We start from the raw sequence: 15,983 nt of genomic DNA on the forward strand, positions 1-15,983 counted from the left end.
CAACTCAAAGTATGGGTACGTTGTCAGAGTGCACAGCTCTCTAGGGTCGACTGGGGAAGCGTCGGACTTTTGCTTGTAGACGAATAATCAACCGAGGTATGAACCAAACGAAACAAGTCCAAATGGAGTCAATTTGGTGCTAGGAAGAAGATATGGAGATGATTACAGAGCAATCTTGGAAGAAAATCACGACTTAAAACATTGATTGCAGTGAAAATTAAATTAGAACTAGTTGTCGGCACTGAATTGATGCTGGCAACCAAAAAATACTGCCAATAATATGCTATCTAAAACCCTATTACAAATTGGTTGCATACGCCATTGTCAATATGCCTATTGATTTGCAAATCCCATAATCAAATCCCCTACCCCTCAGAAGAAATCTGTAATTGCCAAGCAAACCCACCCTGTACAGTTCCCCTGCTCATCATTTCCCAAAAGTTTCCCTTTTTTCTCTCCCACTTTGCCTTCCTTCTTGATGCCCGATGCAGCCCTCCTCACCTTCCTTCATGCAACAATATCCTCCCACGCTCCTAGTTCTTTCAGTCGAGAGCGAGATATTAGAACCAGGCTCCACTCAAGTTGAAATGCTTCCCTCCCTTCCTCCCATTTGTTCATGCAAACCAAATCTCATCCTTCACTCCTTCGTTCCTCCTTTGTTGCTCCGAGAGAGAGAGAGAGAGAGAGAGAGAGAGAGAGAGAGAGAGAGAGAGAGAGAGAGAGAGAGAGAGAGAGAGAGAGAGAGAGAGAGAGAGAGAGAGAGAGAGAGAGAGAGAGAGAGAGAGAGAGAGAGAGAGAGAGAGAGAGAGAGAGAGAGAGCTCGTCCCCGCTTCCCCTTGATTCTCCCGCTCATTGTCAAAAACTCTTTCTCAATGCCCTAAAAGAAACACTTTTCCATGTTTTTTTCCCCTCTTTATTTATGTCTTGCCCCGTTATCATGACAGTGTGACAAGGGACTTGATGATATGGCACGCCGAGGTCAACCATCATGAAACCTGACGCAAGCGGTGTCAAAATGGTGCACCCCGACGAGCTGGTTAACTCTTGCTTCATGCTCGAGCTTTTCCCAACATCATAGCCGTCGTTATCCCCTGTGCAGCCTCCGGTTCCTTGCATGCATGCTGTCTCCTCTTAATTTTCCTCCCCCCATTCACATTTTAAAAAAGCCCTTCTTTTTATTGCTCCTTGGGCGGCCATACATTGGCTCAATGGGCGGCCTTGAATTTATGGGCGGCCACCCCACCTTCCAATGGGCATCACATTGGATATATATATCAACCAAGGTATTACCTAGCCACATTTGGCATGCACACCAACCAAAGCATTGCCTCACACAATTTTCATCTTCAACAGTCCTTGACTAACAATATCATCTTCAATTTCGTTGCCCATATTAATGTCTAGGATAGTGCCACATGGCCTCAAGATTCAAGAATAGGTGATTTCATTTGGACGAAAGGACTTCCCTTTGCACTTAATTAATAGATTCTTCTGCAAGATCATCAATAACTTTATGTCCTTCCATAAGGGTACTACATTTGACATACATATTGGTTAAGGCACTGCCGAATGCAACTTCCCTTTCCGACATTCCCCACCATCAATGTATCGCAAGAGATGACATGTCGGAAAAGATTCTCCTCGAGCACTTATTGATCTATTAAGTGCAATGTATTCCAGATCCTGGTTGAACCCTAAAAACTCACAATTTTGGCACGCTGACCAAGGCAACCAAACCATTACAGAATTGGTCCTGGATGAAAATTAAATTGCTAATATCTTGGTAGAGAAAGCTCTGATTTCCAATCTGAAAAGACCAACATGCTCCACAAAGTGATCACTTCAGCTCCATGCATTCATACCATCCATGACCCTTCATCTATAACTACACAATCCGGCTCAGATCTGCAATCAATCCCAGATTCAAACTGACATAACTTCTTCATCGTAGCTCCGATTGACGAGCAGTAAAGATAGGCATGGAGAGCACGTCAAACACTACAAATTTATCTTATAATATCACATTTTGGCAACATCCCTTCAACTCGGCTTGCAGGCAGCAACTCCATTTCTAGGCACAAAAACCCACATTTAGCATACATCTCAGTCCTCATGCTAACATAATAGCCGCTAACATTGTTCATAAGTTTGGCAAAACTTCAAATATCAATGCAAATTTTCATATTTCACCTCGTTCCCACAAAGCGGCACGACAACTTCATCTTGCAATATTCATCTTTGAGAGCTTGCTTAAACGCTGCCCACGTAGCTCCATGTGTATCTCAAAGTTCTTCAATCCGTGCATGCAATTCAAGCATGACAATGAGTACAAAATTCTCCACTGCAGTGTGCTCCTTTGCTCCCTTGTCTTCCATTATTTGTTCATATACTTTGCAAAATTTGGAAATATCACGACTTTCAAACCACACCAAGTTATCGGTCACTGCTTGCCTAGCTTCACAAATCCAAGATTCCATTTCTCTATCTGAACTTTGAGTCATCATCTACTAATGGTGCAAATGATGTTGATGCATAAGTTTAGAATTGTTGCATTAACTGCTACCAGGGATTTCACTAACGTGATCATGATTGTGTGATGTTAATAATGCAAGAAATTACACATAAAAAATACGTGATCACGTTGATTGTTGACGTGATCTTGATGGTGACTTACAAAAACCAATAGAGTTGGTAGGTCCGCCGGGATTTTTCATTTTCTCGAAGGGGCTTGCTGGGCTTAAGGGTTTTCCCAACAGACCTGCAGAGAAAATGAAAAAGCTTGACGGGCTTAAACTTATATAATAAACCTCTTCTTACTTTGGCATTTTAACTAGGCAAATCCCTGGAGAGTGTATGAGAGCACCGGATACAATTATCTCCTTGTGAATTGACCTAAGGTTATAGATTCATAGGTCTTTTTTTGGACCATGCATGATTCTTAATACGGTAACCACTTCTAAAAAATTTTAAATCCTTCACTGGAAATAAAGGTATGAAACCAAAAAATTTGAAACTTTGGACAGACATGCTCATTGTGACGAAGCCATCGGTCCATAAAAGTGTTGAAGTTGGTTTTACAAGATGAGCATATTTAACGAGTTGATAGTCAAGAGTCGGATGCCCTGTACTAGTGTACTGGGTATTTCAAGATCCTTGAAGTCTTGCATTTTTCACCATCATAGATTTGAATTGATATACATTGTCACTGCACAATATGAGAGCTATACTCCTTAATTGGGTGAAAAGTTGAATTGGATGCATAAGGGGGCTACAATCCTTGATTGGGTACAAGTAGTCCTCGATTGTGTAATTGTGTTGAAGATTTCATTGCCTTGTTTTATGCATTGGTTTATATAGGGAGTGCACTATGTATTATGAAATATTTTTAGTGCATGAGATGGCCAATCATTGATATTATTGCTTTTGTGTGTGTTTTGTAAATAATAATCATCGTTTCAATGTATATGTTGAAGATTCTTTATAGCATGTGAAAATAGTTGTCTTATTGTTTTCAATTCGCAAAGGATGTATAAGTAATAGTTATATATATAATTGCATTGACAATTTCATATCATTTTTGTATGCATAATGCCATGTAGAGAGTGCATTGCAATGTGTATGTTTGCTTAGAACATATGTGGTTGATATGTGGAATTGACTAGAGTGCATTGCAAATCTCATATTATGTAAACTTGATTGCTTTCGTAGTGATTGTTTTCCTAACATATATTGAGAAGAAGAAAACTATTTTTAAAACTAAACATCTAGTTTTTATGTCTTTAGTATTAAATTGAAAGCAATGGAGCAAAATGTCAGATACGAAGAAGGCAAAGAATAAAAAATCCCCTAGCAAACATGGGTTTTGAATCTTAAATCAAAAAAATTATCTCCTAGATTCAACCTGATAGACAGACTTAGTATTGGAGTATGGCTTGGTCTAAACAAGTTGAAGGTTTAACCAGACAATTTCTACAGAATCCTTACAAAAAATTTATCATTGGTTCGTAAGCTCTAAAAGTCAATCATTCAATTCTACAGATTGTAGAGTTGTTTTTGAGAATGAGAAATACTCAAAATTGGCAGATTTACTGAAGTGAATGATGGATGAAAGTAAAGTGATCATATTTATGAAAACAAAAAAGAGGTTGTGATCAACTTACTAGATAACTTCAAATGGATGAATTTGCAGCTTTATCTATCCATGATGATAAGAGTCAAAATGAATGAGATTGGATTCTTTTTTAATTTAGATCTAGGAATAGCCCTATAATGACAACAACAGATGTTGCAGTTTGGGGTTTGGATGTGAAGGACATAAAGCACAAGAAAGAAAAATGACAACAAAGACCGCACTAACATTGACAATGAGGTCATGTCAGGCACAAAATGAATTTTTAGGGGGGGGAGTGTTGACCCATGGGTGAACAACACGACATAACTCAATTTCCGTACAAAGTCTTATTTTTTGAGAGTTATGAAATGATGCGGTTTATGATTAAAAATATCACTTATTATGAGTAGTTATTCTAGTTGTAGAAGCCGGGGTGCAATGTCACTTCCAGATTGTAAATACAAAGCCATTTGACCCCTTGAACTCCATTTTGATTTAACCTATGGTTGCCTTAGTATATAATGTACCTAGGTCATTTTGTGAAGAGAACTTAATCATAATCAAAGTTTTAAGCTTTCATTGACCGTGTGTGTGTGTGTGTGTGTGTGTGTGTGTGTGAGAGAGAGAGAGAGAGAGAGAGAGAGAGTGTGTGTGAGCTTCATCCTGATGCTACTTCTTGGTCGCTCATCGCATTGGAGATTCCATTGCACCATCACAATTGGCTCGGAGACTCAAGAGAGATACACAACAATACCAAGCATTCCTTGCAAACCAGAGCACATGTGCTAACGCATCTACGAGCTATTTGTAATTGTAAGTGTATCAAATGATGTCTATTTTCTACGTGCAAGTAGCCATCCTGATTGTGGTGACACTAGGTAGTTCCCGCAACAAAGACAGAAGTTGATATCTCTCTCTCTCTCTCTCTCTCTCTCTCTCTCTCTCTCTCTCTCTCTCTCTCTCTCTCTCTCTCTCTCTCTCCACCCACAGAAAATGCAAAAGCCCCGTGGGCTTTTTGTGGGTTTTTAGGTTGCTCTGAACCGGCTTGTTTGTGATCATGTTAAATGTGATTATGTAAATATGTCAAGACCTTGTGATCACACAGAAATTTTGGTAATTACATAAATACTAAATCCCTAACTACTGCATACCATTATCTTGGCTTGTCAATATTGCTACTTCCGTCTTCCCTTGTCTATTTCACATCGGGCTCACCAAAAATATTTCAGCACGGCTCTCCGAGGTCAACTAGGGAAGCACCGGGCTTTTGGTTGTAGATGGATAATCAACTAAGGTGTAATCCAAGCAAAATGACTCCAGATGGAGCTGATTTAGTGTTAGCAAGAAGACATAAAGATGATTACAAAGAAATCTTGGAAGAAAATCATGACTCAGAACACACATAGCAGTGAAAATTAAATTAGAACCAATTGTCAACACTTAATTGATGCTGGAAAACATAAAATACTACAAATAATATGATATTTGAAACCCTGTTACAAATCGGTTGCATATGCCATCGTCGATGTGCATGTTGATCTGCAAATCGCATAATCAAAAATCCCCAACCCTCGGAAGCAATCTATAATTGCCAAGCAAACCCCACCCTGTACAATTCCCCTGCTCATCAGTTTCCAAAAGTTTCCCTTTTTGTTCTCATGCTTTGCCTTTCTTCTTGATGCCTGATGCAACCCTCCTCACCTTCCTTCATGCAAAAATCTCCTCCCACACACCTAGTTCTTTCAGTCGAGCGCGAGAGACTAGAGCCGAGCTTCGCTCAAGTTTACTTGCTTCCCTCTCTTCCTCCCCTTTGTTCATGTAAACTAAATCTCATTTTTCGGTCCTTCATTCCTCCTTTGTTGCTCAGAGAGAGAGAGAGAGAGAGAGAGAGAGAGAGAGAGAGAGAGAGAGAGAGAGAGAGAGAGAGAGAGAGAGAGAGAGAGAGAGAGAGAGAGAGAGAGAGAGAGAGAGAGAGAGAGAGAGAGAGATCCTCCTTGCTTCCCCACTCTAGGCTCATTTCCTCCTTCCCCTTGATTCTCTCTCTCATTGTCAAAAAATCTTTCTCAATGCCCTAAAAAAACACTTTTCCATGTTTTTTCCCCTCTTTATTTATGGCTTGCCCCGTTGCTTATCACGACGGTGTGACAAGGGCCTTGATGATGTGGCACGCCGAGGTCAATCATCATGAAACCCGGCATGAGGTGATGTCAAATTGGTGTGCCCCAACAAGCTTGTTAACTCTCGCTTCATGCTCGAGCTTGTCCTAGCATCATAGCCGCCGCTACAACTTCCTCATTCCCTGTGTAGCCTCTGGTTCCCTACCTGCGTGATGTCTCCTCTTATTTTCCCTCCCCCCATTCTCATTTAAAAAAAGACCTATTTTTATATGGTCCTTGAGCGGCCATACTTTGGCTCATTGGACGGCCTTGAGTTTGTGGGCGGCCACCCCACCTTCGAATGGGCATCACATTGGACATATATATCAACCAAGGTATTACCTAGCCAGATTTGGCATGCACACCAACCAAAGCATTGCCTCACACAATTTTCATCTTCAACAATCCTTGACTGACAATATCATCTTGAATTTTTTTGCCTATATTAATAATGTCTTGGATAGTGCCACATGCCCTCAAGATTCAACAATAGGTGATTGCATTTGACAAAAGGCCTTCCCTTCGCATTCGGTTAATAGATTCTGCCACAAGATCATCAATAACTTTATTGCTTCCGAAAGGGTACTACATTTGACATACATATCCGCTAAGGCATTGCCAAATGCGACTTCCCTTTCTAAGATTCCCCACCATCAATGTATTGCAAGAGATGAAATTCCAGAATAGATGCTCCTCGAGCACTTATTGATCTATTAAGTGCACTATATTCCAGAGCCCTCAAGATTCAAGAATAAGTGATTGCATTTGATGAAAGGCCTTCCCTTTGAATTCAATAAATAGATTCTACCACAAAATCATCAATAACTTTATGTGCTTCCGTAAGGGTACTACATTTGACATACATATCGGCTAAGGCACTGCCAAATGCAAATTCCCTTTTCGACTTTCACCACCATCAATGTATTCCAAGAGATGACATTTTGGAATAGATGCTCCTAGAGCACTTATTGATCTATTAAGTGCACTATATTCTAGAGCCTGGTTGAGCCCCAAAACTCCTAGTTTTGGCACGCTGACCAAGGCGACCAAACCAGCACAGAACTAGCCCCCGATGAAACTTAAACTGCCAATATCTTGGTAAACCAAATCTCTGATTGCCAATCTGAAAAGAGTGAGCACTTCAGCCGCATGCATTCATAGCATCCATGACCCTTCATCTATAACTGCCCAATCTGGCTTAGATCTGCAAACAATCCCAGATTCAAACTGACATAACTTTTTCACCGTAGCTCCAATTGACGAGCCGTAAAGATAGGCATGGAGAGTACGTCAAACACTACAAATTTATCATATAAATCACATTTTGGCAGCATCCTATAACTCTGCTTGTAGACAGCAACTCCATTTCTAGGCACCGAAACCCACATTTAGCATACGTCTCAATCCTCATGCTGACATAACAGCTGCTAACATTGTTCATAATTTTGGCAAAACCTCGAATATGTATGTAGATTTTTATCTTTCACCCTGTGCCCACACAAGTGGCATGATAACATCATCCATCTTTGTTCATGGTTCTGGCCATATTAAAGCCGTGCCTCATAAGCTTTCATAAGTGTGTTTAGAGGTTCATTCACTTTTTCAACTAGTATAGATCCTCCTAAACTTGTACTTTTTGGTTTCTCATTCTTCTTAGGCTCAGCCTCAGTGTTCTCCCTTTCCTTGTTGGTTTCTTCCTCTAGTTTTCTCAAATTTCCTTGGTTTGTCTAAGCTCTTCTGTGAAGGAAGTTTTGTAGTGTTCCTTCCTAGCTTTCATGTCTACTTTCCTATCCTTCCAAGTGTTTCATTGACATCTCCATTCAAGCCTAGGGCCATCTTCCTCAATTATTGGCCCTCCCATTTCTTTTTGAGCTTTCACTCTTGTGACAACTTATATAGGTATCACCGGTTCATTTTCCGAACCACTACTTGATGGGATTGCCTCTACCATGTTCAACGTTGTTTTCACTATTTTGTTTGCGTTTTTGGGCAGGCACTAATCAAATTAAGGATGCCACAATTTGGACATTATACATTCACTCTAAAGATCTCTGTATGAGGAGAGTCTTTCATAGGCTGGTCATCACCACACTTGTAGCATGGTTCTAATGGTTGTCAAAGCACTCCTAGAGCCACTCTCTGCTGATAGGAAGGCCTTTGTCCTGCTAGTCCACCATTGGCTATGAACAATAATGTTCTCTCATCTAAGTTGTATCTTCCTTCTCCTGCATCATGGGCTACTGATGGTGGTCCAACATTCCCAATCATGCTCCAAGGTTCCGACGCTTTTGGCTCTTTGAGTGGATAGTATGTTGAACTAGCCATGTATCCACTTGGCTCTTCATAATATGTGGGCACATGCACCAAGGCTTGTTTCTTTGGTTCTAATTCCTTCGGTTCTTGCTCTTGAGAGAGGCATTGGTGGTACTTGACGAGGTGCTACCTAGGTTGGTGGGACACATTGTTGCTCACTTACATATCCCTTATTATAGTGACACTCTTCCATGACATGATTCATTTTTGCTTGATGGCACACCCGTTGGGTTGCTTAGCTTGTGGCTTAGCAAATGGGCTTATCCTTTTGAGTGCTTCTTCAATAAGTTGCTCCTGACTTACAACTACCTCGCTCTTTTGTGATGATTTTGCGGACTTTGATCCACTATGCTGGGATGAAGAATCATCATCTAAATCCTTATATTCACCTTCTTTGTAGACAACACAACTGTTTACTAGGTATAGAGCCTCTTTAATCAACTCGTTTAGAGTTGTGCTCCTCTTCATATATGCAGATGCTTCTGAATTTCCACATTCCTCGGCCCTTGGATAAATATCAACATGAGTCTAGACTGCGTTGGTAGCTCTTCCACATGGAAGAATTTTATGTAGTGTTTCATCCTAAGCTACTTTTCAGATCAATTCTCCTTCTTTTTTCTTGAACTTATGGATTTGTGAGATCGTATTGTGCGCTATCCCTCTTTGAGAGAATTCCTTGATAAACTCGTCAAATACCTCCTCCATTGACTCAAAGTCTCTACATTGGTATAGCCTGACTGTGTCGACCCATGGAGATGCAAGAAGTCTATGCATGGAAATTTGCAGGTAAATGGCAGGTACATTGGGCAAGTGCTTGATGGTGCTAGGGGCCAGGTACACCGAGATGGGGCGCTTGCTAGTGGATAGTTGTCAGTGTTTCGTCCAATCACAGGTGGCAGGAGCAAAGGCTGATATCACCAGCTTGGAAATGAAGCAAGGGATGTTGGATCCAATTGCCATAAAGTTTATGATATGGGATTCGAAGCGAGGTATCTGCAAGACACCCAACTATCTAGATGTGTATGCCAAATGCGACATTGTACAGATCATTTGTGGTTCTCAAAACTTGGAAGGCGGAGGGTGTTATAATGTGTATGTCGGATCAGACATCAAGGTCAGCGGAGTCGAAATTTTTATGTATTCAAGTGCGGCTTCATGGTCGTTTACTTTTCGGATGTCAATTCGAGCTCGAAACAATGATCGACCACGGCAGACACTATTTTGAACAATTTTTTTGGTGATCGGGTAGGCATTAACAGAGTGAACCTAGGACATCAAAGTAGGCGGAACTCGCGATAGCCGTGCCGAGCATACTCACATGGGAAAGGAGGCCATGCTGGCTATTTTTATAGAAGAACTTAACAGAGAGTTCCAAAAAAAAGAAAAACTGAGGAGGATGGCGCATGCAGGAGCGAGGTCGCCACTTGGAGGCTCGGTGTGTGGGGGACAAAGGGAGCAACAAGTGCCGCCAGGAGGGAAGGAGGGGAAACATAGAGGAGGCTGCCATGGGCTGCATGGGGCGGGCATGAAGGTGGCTGACAGTTCTGCATGGCAGGACTAGGTGGTTTACAGGAGCAGGGCCGCCATGTGAGTGGCAAGGGCGGGCCCAGTTGAAGGACGACGGGCTGCATGGTGAGGGCCGGTGGACGGCCAGTTGAATGCAAGAGAGAGAGGAGGTGGGAGGCTGAGCAGAGTGACGGGCCACAGGGAGAGGTGGTTGGCTGCAGGCCCGCCATGTGAGAAGGAGGGTCCAGAGAGCTGAGTTCAAAGGAGGGCAGCGTGATCAAAGTAGAGGAGGGAGCCACGAGCTAGCCGTGAGCAGGACAAGAGCCTCAAGAAGCGGAGCATGTCAAGGGAAGCGGCTATCAAAGGGGGACCGATACCGGCTATGTTTGGCTACCGATTGAGGGTGGCCTCGGGTATTTTTTTGACAAGGACCTGTGATAGCAAAGAGTGAGGCCGCCAGTGCGGGCTGCCTTTAGCTGAGGAAGGGTGCCGGATTGCATCGACTCGGCCGACGCCATCATTGTATCCGACTTCTTGTTTTCTTTGCTATGCATAAGTGATTTTATGGTACGGTTGGGTTAGTGCTTGTGTTGGATTTGCCATCATTCCTCTCTTCCGCGTCTCGTATGTTGACTTATACCCGTGGTAGCGGTGGCTCCGGGTCTTTTGTGTGTGTGTGTGTGTGTGTGTGTGTGTGTGTGTGTGTGTGTGTGCGTGCAGAGAGAGAGCGAGAGAGATTGATACGGTGGTTGCAGTTTGAGTGTGGTTTTGTATGCGGTCGAGGCTTGGGAGGTCTCCCGGTGTGAGTGTGTTTACAGAAACAGGTACATTGGTGTGTGCGTCAGTAAATGTGATTGTGTGTAGCCGAAGTTGCTCATAGGCGAGTCCATGGTGTGAAGGTTGGCGGATAGTGTGCGTGAGTACATGTTTCTGTGTGGTTTGGGGTGTTGGATACCTGCTGGTCTATAGAGAGGTATCGAGCTTGTGTGTCAGGTGTGTTCTCATTTCCCCCATCCCATCAGTGGTGCCCCCACTGAGGAGCTACTGATTGCTCCTTGGTGAAGTTGAAGACGGTGTTGCGGTGTTTCCAGGTTCAAAGAACATGTGCTGCTAAGAAAGATGTGGTCGGGTTTTCCGACTTTTACAGGTGCTGAAGATGCTGAAGTGTGGCTACAGGACTATGGTCTTTTCCTGCTGGAGAGCGGCCTGTCGAGAGAAGAGGGAGTGGCCCAAGCTTTCCCGCTCTTAGTTCGTGGCAAAGCAAAGATATGGTATGAGAGCTTGCAGGCTAATGACAAGCTGGATTGGGGTACATTGGAAGTGCCATTCCGAAGCCAATATGTGGCCAACCCACAGTGGAGTGAAGTGAAGCAGATGATGGACGACCTAAGGCAAAGCCTTGACGGTGATTTTTGAGCATTTGTGTGGGATCAAGGCCATATGGAGCAAGTTGGTCAAGGTAACTGCTGTAGAGAATGCAGAATTTTTGAAGTTGACCAAGTTTATGGATTGCTTGCATGCCAAATTCGAGATAAAGTCAAGATGGATGGACCATGCACATACAAGGAGGTAGTAGCCTACGCATAGAGCAGGACGAAGAAGCTTTTAAAGAAGCAGTAGGCAAAGCAGGTGCTGGCGAATCCATTGGTACCGAGGCCAATTGCTAGGGAAGAGATTCAGGTAATCCAACCTTTTGTTGATGCACATGTGGTAGCAGCGAATAGGTATGATGACAGAATGGAGACGATACCATGTGGGCCTATGAGGCCTCAGCAGCTACAGAGAGGAGTCTACCAAGTACCGTCTGATGTGCTAGACCATATGAATTCCGAAAAGCAAGCAGTGGAGAAGATAGCTGAAGTGCCAAAGTCGGTGAGTTTTGTGGAGAAAGCAGAGCTGTGTTTGAGCTATAGTAGTGCCTTGGATACGGACAGCACATGGAAAACGGAGTCTGCTTTATCAAGGTATGAGACCTATGCTGTTATGTATGTCGATAATTTGGTCAAAGAATAGCAGGTTGTAGGTTAAGAGCCAGTTTGTGAAGACCAGGGGGTTGGGCAACCCTCTCTCTTACCTTGTGATGGTCAGGCCATGTTGGCTGAAGAAGAATGTCTTGATGAAGATCACTGGGGGTTCGATGATCCAATGCTTGATGTAGATGATGAGTCGCAGGTTTTGGTGGTTAAAGCTATGGCAAGGATACAGGATATGCGAGGCTGTGTGCCTGCTCCAGTACCACTTGAAGATCTTACATATGAGGTTTTGCCAATGTTTGCTTCGGATGATCGGATGCCGCAGGTTGCCTTGCTTAAAGACAATGATGCTATGGAGATCTCTCTAGACAATGGCTGGGAGACACAGGATGCAGAAGATATGTTGGGTGTGCATGTTTGTTTTCGGCATGGAGATGGCTCATGCTTGCAATTTTTTGAAGGGCTATGCTGTCAAGAGCTATATACGTGGATGACTTGCAGGGTTACAAATGCAAAGCAGGGGTGGTGCGTATTTGTGTTACAGACGGATGGTGATGACCAATGCCATGTGTTTGATCTAGGTGGAGTTTACATCATGCTTGGGGAAGCCTATGGCTTTCCATTTGACCCAGGCGGGCTCTACAACAAATGAATATCTCTCTCTATCTATCTAATGCTTCTTGTACATAGTATCTATCAGTTTTTTTCTTATGCACTGATATCCTATCTAAATAATGCTACAATTGAGCATAAATGCTCAACGAGGGATTGGGCAATGATGGTACAGCCTGACTGTGTCGACCCATGGAGATGCAAGAAGTCTATGCATGGCAATTTACAGGTAAATGGCAGGTACATTGGGCAAGTTCTTGATGGTGCTAGGGGCTAGGTACACCGAGATGGGGTGCTTGCTAGTGGATAGCTGTCAGTGTTTCGTCCAATCACAGGTGGCAGGAGCAAAGTCTGATATCACAAGCTTGGAAATGAAGCAAGGGATGCTAGATCCAACTACCATAAAGTTTATGATATGGGATTCGGAGCGAGGTATCTGCAAGACACCCAACTATCCAGATGTGTATCCCAAATGTGACATTGTACAGATCATTTGTGGTTCTCAAAACCTGGAAGGCGGAGGGTGCTATGATGTGTATGTCGGATCGGACATCAAGGTCAACGGAGTCGAAATTTTTATGTATTCAAGTGCGGCTTCATGGTCGTTTACTATTCGGATGTCAATTCGAGCTAGAAAAGATGATCAACCACGGCAGACACTATTTTGAACAACTTTTTTGGTGATCGGGTTGGCATTAACAGAGTGAAGCTCGGACATCAAAGTAGACGGAACTCGCGATAGCCGTGCCGAGCATACTCACGTGGGAAAGGAGGCCATGCTGGCTATTTTTAGAGAAGAACTTAACATAGAGTTCCAAAATAAGTGACAAACTCACGAGGCCTGCCCATTAGAAGAAGGCAATGAAATTGAAAGGTTGAAAACTAATTCGTACATGCGAAAAATGGGATTTTAAATAAGAGAGTTACAAGAGTTCTGTGAAGAGGGGTCAAAGCTCCAAAACTATTTTTTTGTATGTACACCATGGGGTGGGTAGGGACGGAGGATCATGTGTTCCCCCCCCCCCCCCTCACCCCGTGGGGAAGGGGTAGGGGTGGGTTTGGTGGGGGATGACAAGGGGGTTGAGCACTATTCTAGGATGTGTTTATTTCGGGAGGAGTATGTATATTGAGGAGTGATTAGACCAAAAGCAAAATCTTGTCCCGCTCATGGAGTTCGGTCTTGAGTTCTTCACCCAAATATGGTCAAGGATTGAATTGTAGATAGTTGTCGTTTCTTGAATTGTTTGGGTATAGTTGTTTTCGTGGAGAAAGATATGTAGTTTTTTGTATTGGCTATTGTCATGGTCAATGTGGACGTTGAAGTCACCTATGATAATGCTCATAATGTTGTTGTCAATGGTCTCCATGAGGTTTCTCAAGTGTGAAAGCAATGATTGTATTGATGCCATAGGTGATTTGTAGACATTCACTATATGGATGATGTTGTTGATGGGTAGGGAGAAGAATGCTTGTATTATCTCAATGCCTGGTAATGAAAAGGAAGATTCATTGTGCACCTTGATGGAAGTTTTGTGATACATTGATAAACCATATCCATTGTGATGATGTATGTGTTGAAAGTTTGCTTCAAGGAAGTTTCTTTCATTTTTTTGTTTGGTTTCTTGCAAGCATAGAATTGATAATGAGGTGAAGTTGAGATCATTTTTTATGTAGTTGATGTGTTTTTGGATGGAGATGACATTCAATGATTGAATTATGTAATGGGTATCTTCTACTAGACTCAATTGTACAGTTGAGTGCTCCCATCTTGCACTTGTTCAGAGATGGTCAAGCTCCTTGAGCACTGCAAGGTCAGTTCGAATATGTGTATTTAATATCGGGCTCAGAATGTGTAGGTTGGCAGGGTCCTTGATACGCGACAATGCGGTGTAGACCAAACCGTGGGCTCGTATGCTAGTAGGGTCGAAAGCCAGGAAAGTCATGGATCGACCTTGTGATCTGTGGATTGTGCATGCATTGGCAGGTTGAATTGGTAGCTGCTTCCTAGAGACTATGTTGAGCTGATTTCTTCCTACTTGGAACTCTTTTGTTGTCTCAAATATGGGTGTCCAATGTGGCTCAAAGTGATTCCTGAGCAGATGTTGATTTTGAGATCTTTGTTTGTTCCCAATTTTTCTATCAAAGAAAGCTATCCATGCAACATGGGAATGTTCGATGGTTTCTATCGTTTTGAGAATTCCATCAGCTCCATTCACAAGGCCATTGGAGATGTCGATATTCCCACAGCACATTTCAACTATCATCCCTGGCTTTAGTTCGAGAACCTTAGCAAGTCCTGCAGTTAGTTGTGAGTTTTTTGGAATGAGAAGGTTCCTTGAGGCTAACTTGTGTGGTTTATCACGTGCCGTAATGACATATCCATGTGTACGTTGTCGTGCTGTGACACATACATAGTGGGAACGCATGCTACAAGATCTATCTTGTAACTTTTTAGATACATAATTATCTTTCCTATAATGTAAATATGCATATTTAAGTATAATAATAAGCCTTCTATCTCATCCTATTATTTTTCTCAAGGGTAACCTATCCTTACTTTACCATCAAAAAATACTATGGGAAAAGCTCAATAGCTCTGCCTCTTTAACTTGGGGCAAAAAGCATTGATTCTTTATTTCTACTATCTCATTATCATCTCACACCCTAGCTAGATCCTATATCTAGGGTAAACTCCAATATGTATATATTCTATGTATTTTTTATACTTTTCTTATATTTCTTTTTAAATAGCTACTAGGAGGGAATCAAATCCTAGTGGGACACTAGGTGGCATGATTTCAAAGATACACTTATTTTAATGCATTATTGCAAGCATGATTACAAAACTTTGTCAAGGAGCAATGTCATGCTTTCATATGGCATGAGATGTCCTTTGGAATTAAATGAAAGTGGAGGCTAAGGGGACCACGGGAAGACTTTTGCTGTCAGAAATGGACCCTATTTTGATGAATTTTTTACACAAGGTTCCAATCCGAATTGAAACATGATTTTAAAATGAAAATCGTAGCTAATGAGCTGAAGTTTCTGCCCATATTTTTACTTTTTTATTTGGAGCCACGGTTGAGGAGATATGATCAAAATACTGGACCCCAGTCTGCCCACATCATGCAGGGACAACTCATTTCCAACTTTTCCGATTCCTATTCACACTGGCTCCTCTCTTCTTGTGTAAACCCTTGGGGGTTCCCTTCACCTATAAAAGGGGACCTCTTCTTCCTTGAAAAGGAACTCAAGCATTCAAGCCATTGATGAGAGGAATTCTTGAGGGAGTGAGTAGTAATGCCTAATTGT

The 15,983-nt window shown here is 42.4% G+C and overlaps 2 protein-coding genes and 1 pseudogene across 2 annotated transcripts; all 3 read left to right on the forward strand.

The window, feature by feature from the left end:
- The first annotated feature begins 9,424 nt into the window (after nucleotides 1-9,424).
- On the forward strand, nucleotides 9,425-9,805 carry LOC147465296 (uncharacterized). Its single transcript, XM_086511502.1, has one exon. The coding sequence runs from the start codon at nucleotides 9,425-9,427 to the stop codon at nucleotides 9,803-9,805; it is 381 nt and encodes a 126-aa protein (XP_086367628.1).
- Nucleotides 9,806-11,205: 1,400 nt separating this feature from the next.
- Nucleotides 11,206-12,711, forward strand: LOC147465297 (uncharacterized; annotated as a pseudogene).
- A 193-nt stretch (nucleotides 12,712-12,904) lies between these two features.
- On the forward strand, nucleotides 12,905-14,015 carry LOC147465298 (uncharacterized). The gene has a single exon (XM_086511507.1). The coding sequence runs from the start codon at nucleotides 12,905-12,907 to the stop codon at nucleotides 13,337-13,339; it is 435 nt and encodes a 144-aa protein (XP_086367633.1). The 3' UTR covers nucleotides 13,340-14,015.
- Nucleotides 14,016-15,983: the final 1,968 nt, after the last annotated feature.

This window comes from Adiantum capillus-veneris, chromosome 1 (genome assembly GCF_014529385.1).
Source record: "Adiantum capillus-veneris isolate H3 chromosome 1, ASM1452938v2, whole genome shotgun sequence".
NCBI classification, from domain to species: Eukaryota; Viridiplantae; Streptophyta; class Polypodiopsida; order Polypodiales; family Pteridaceae; genus Adiantum; species Adiantum capillus-veneris.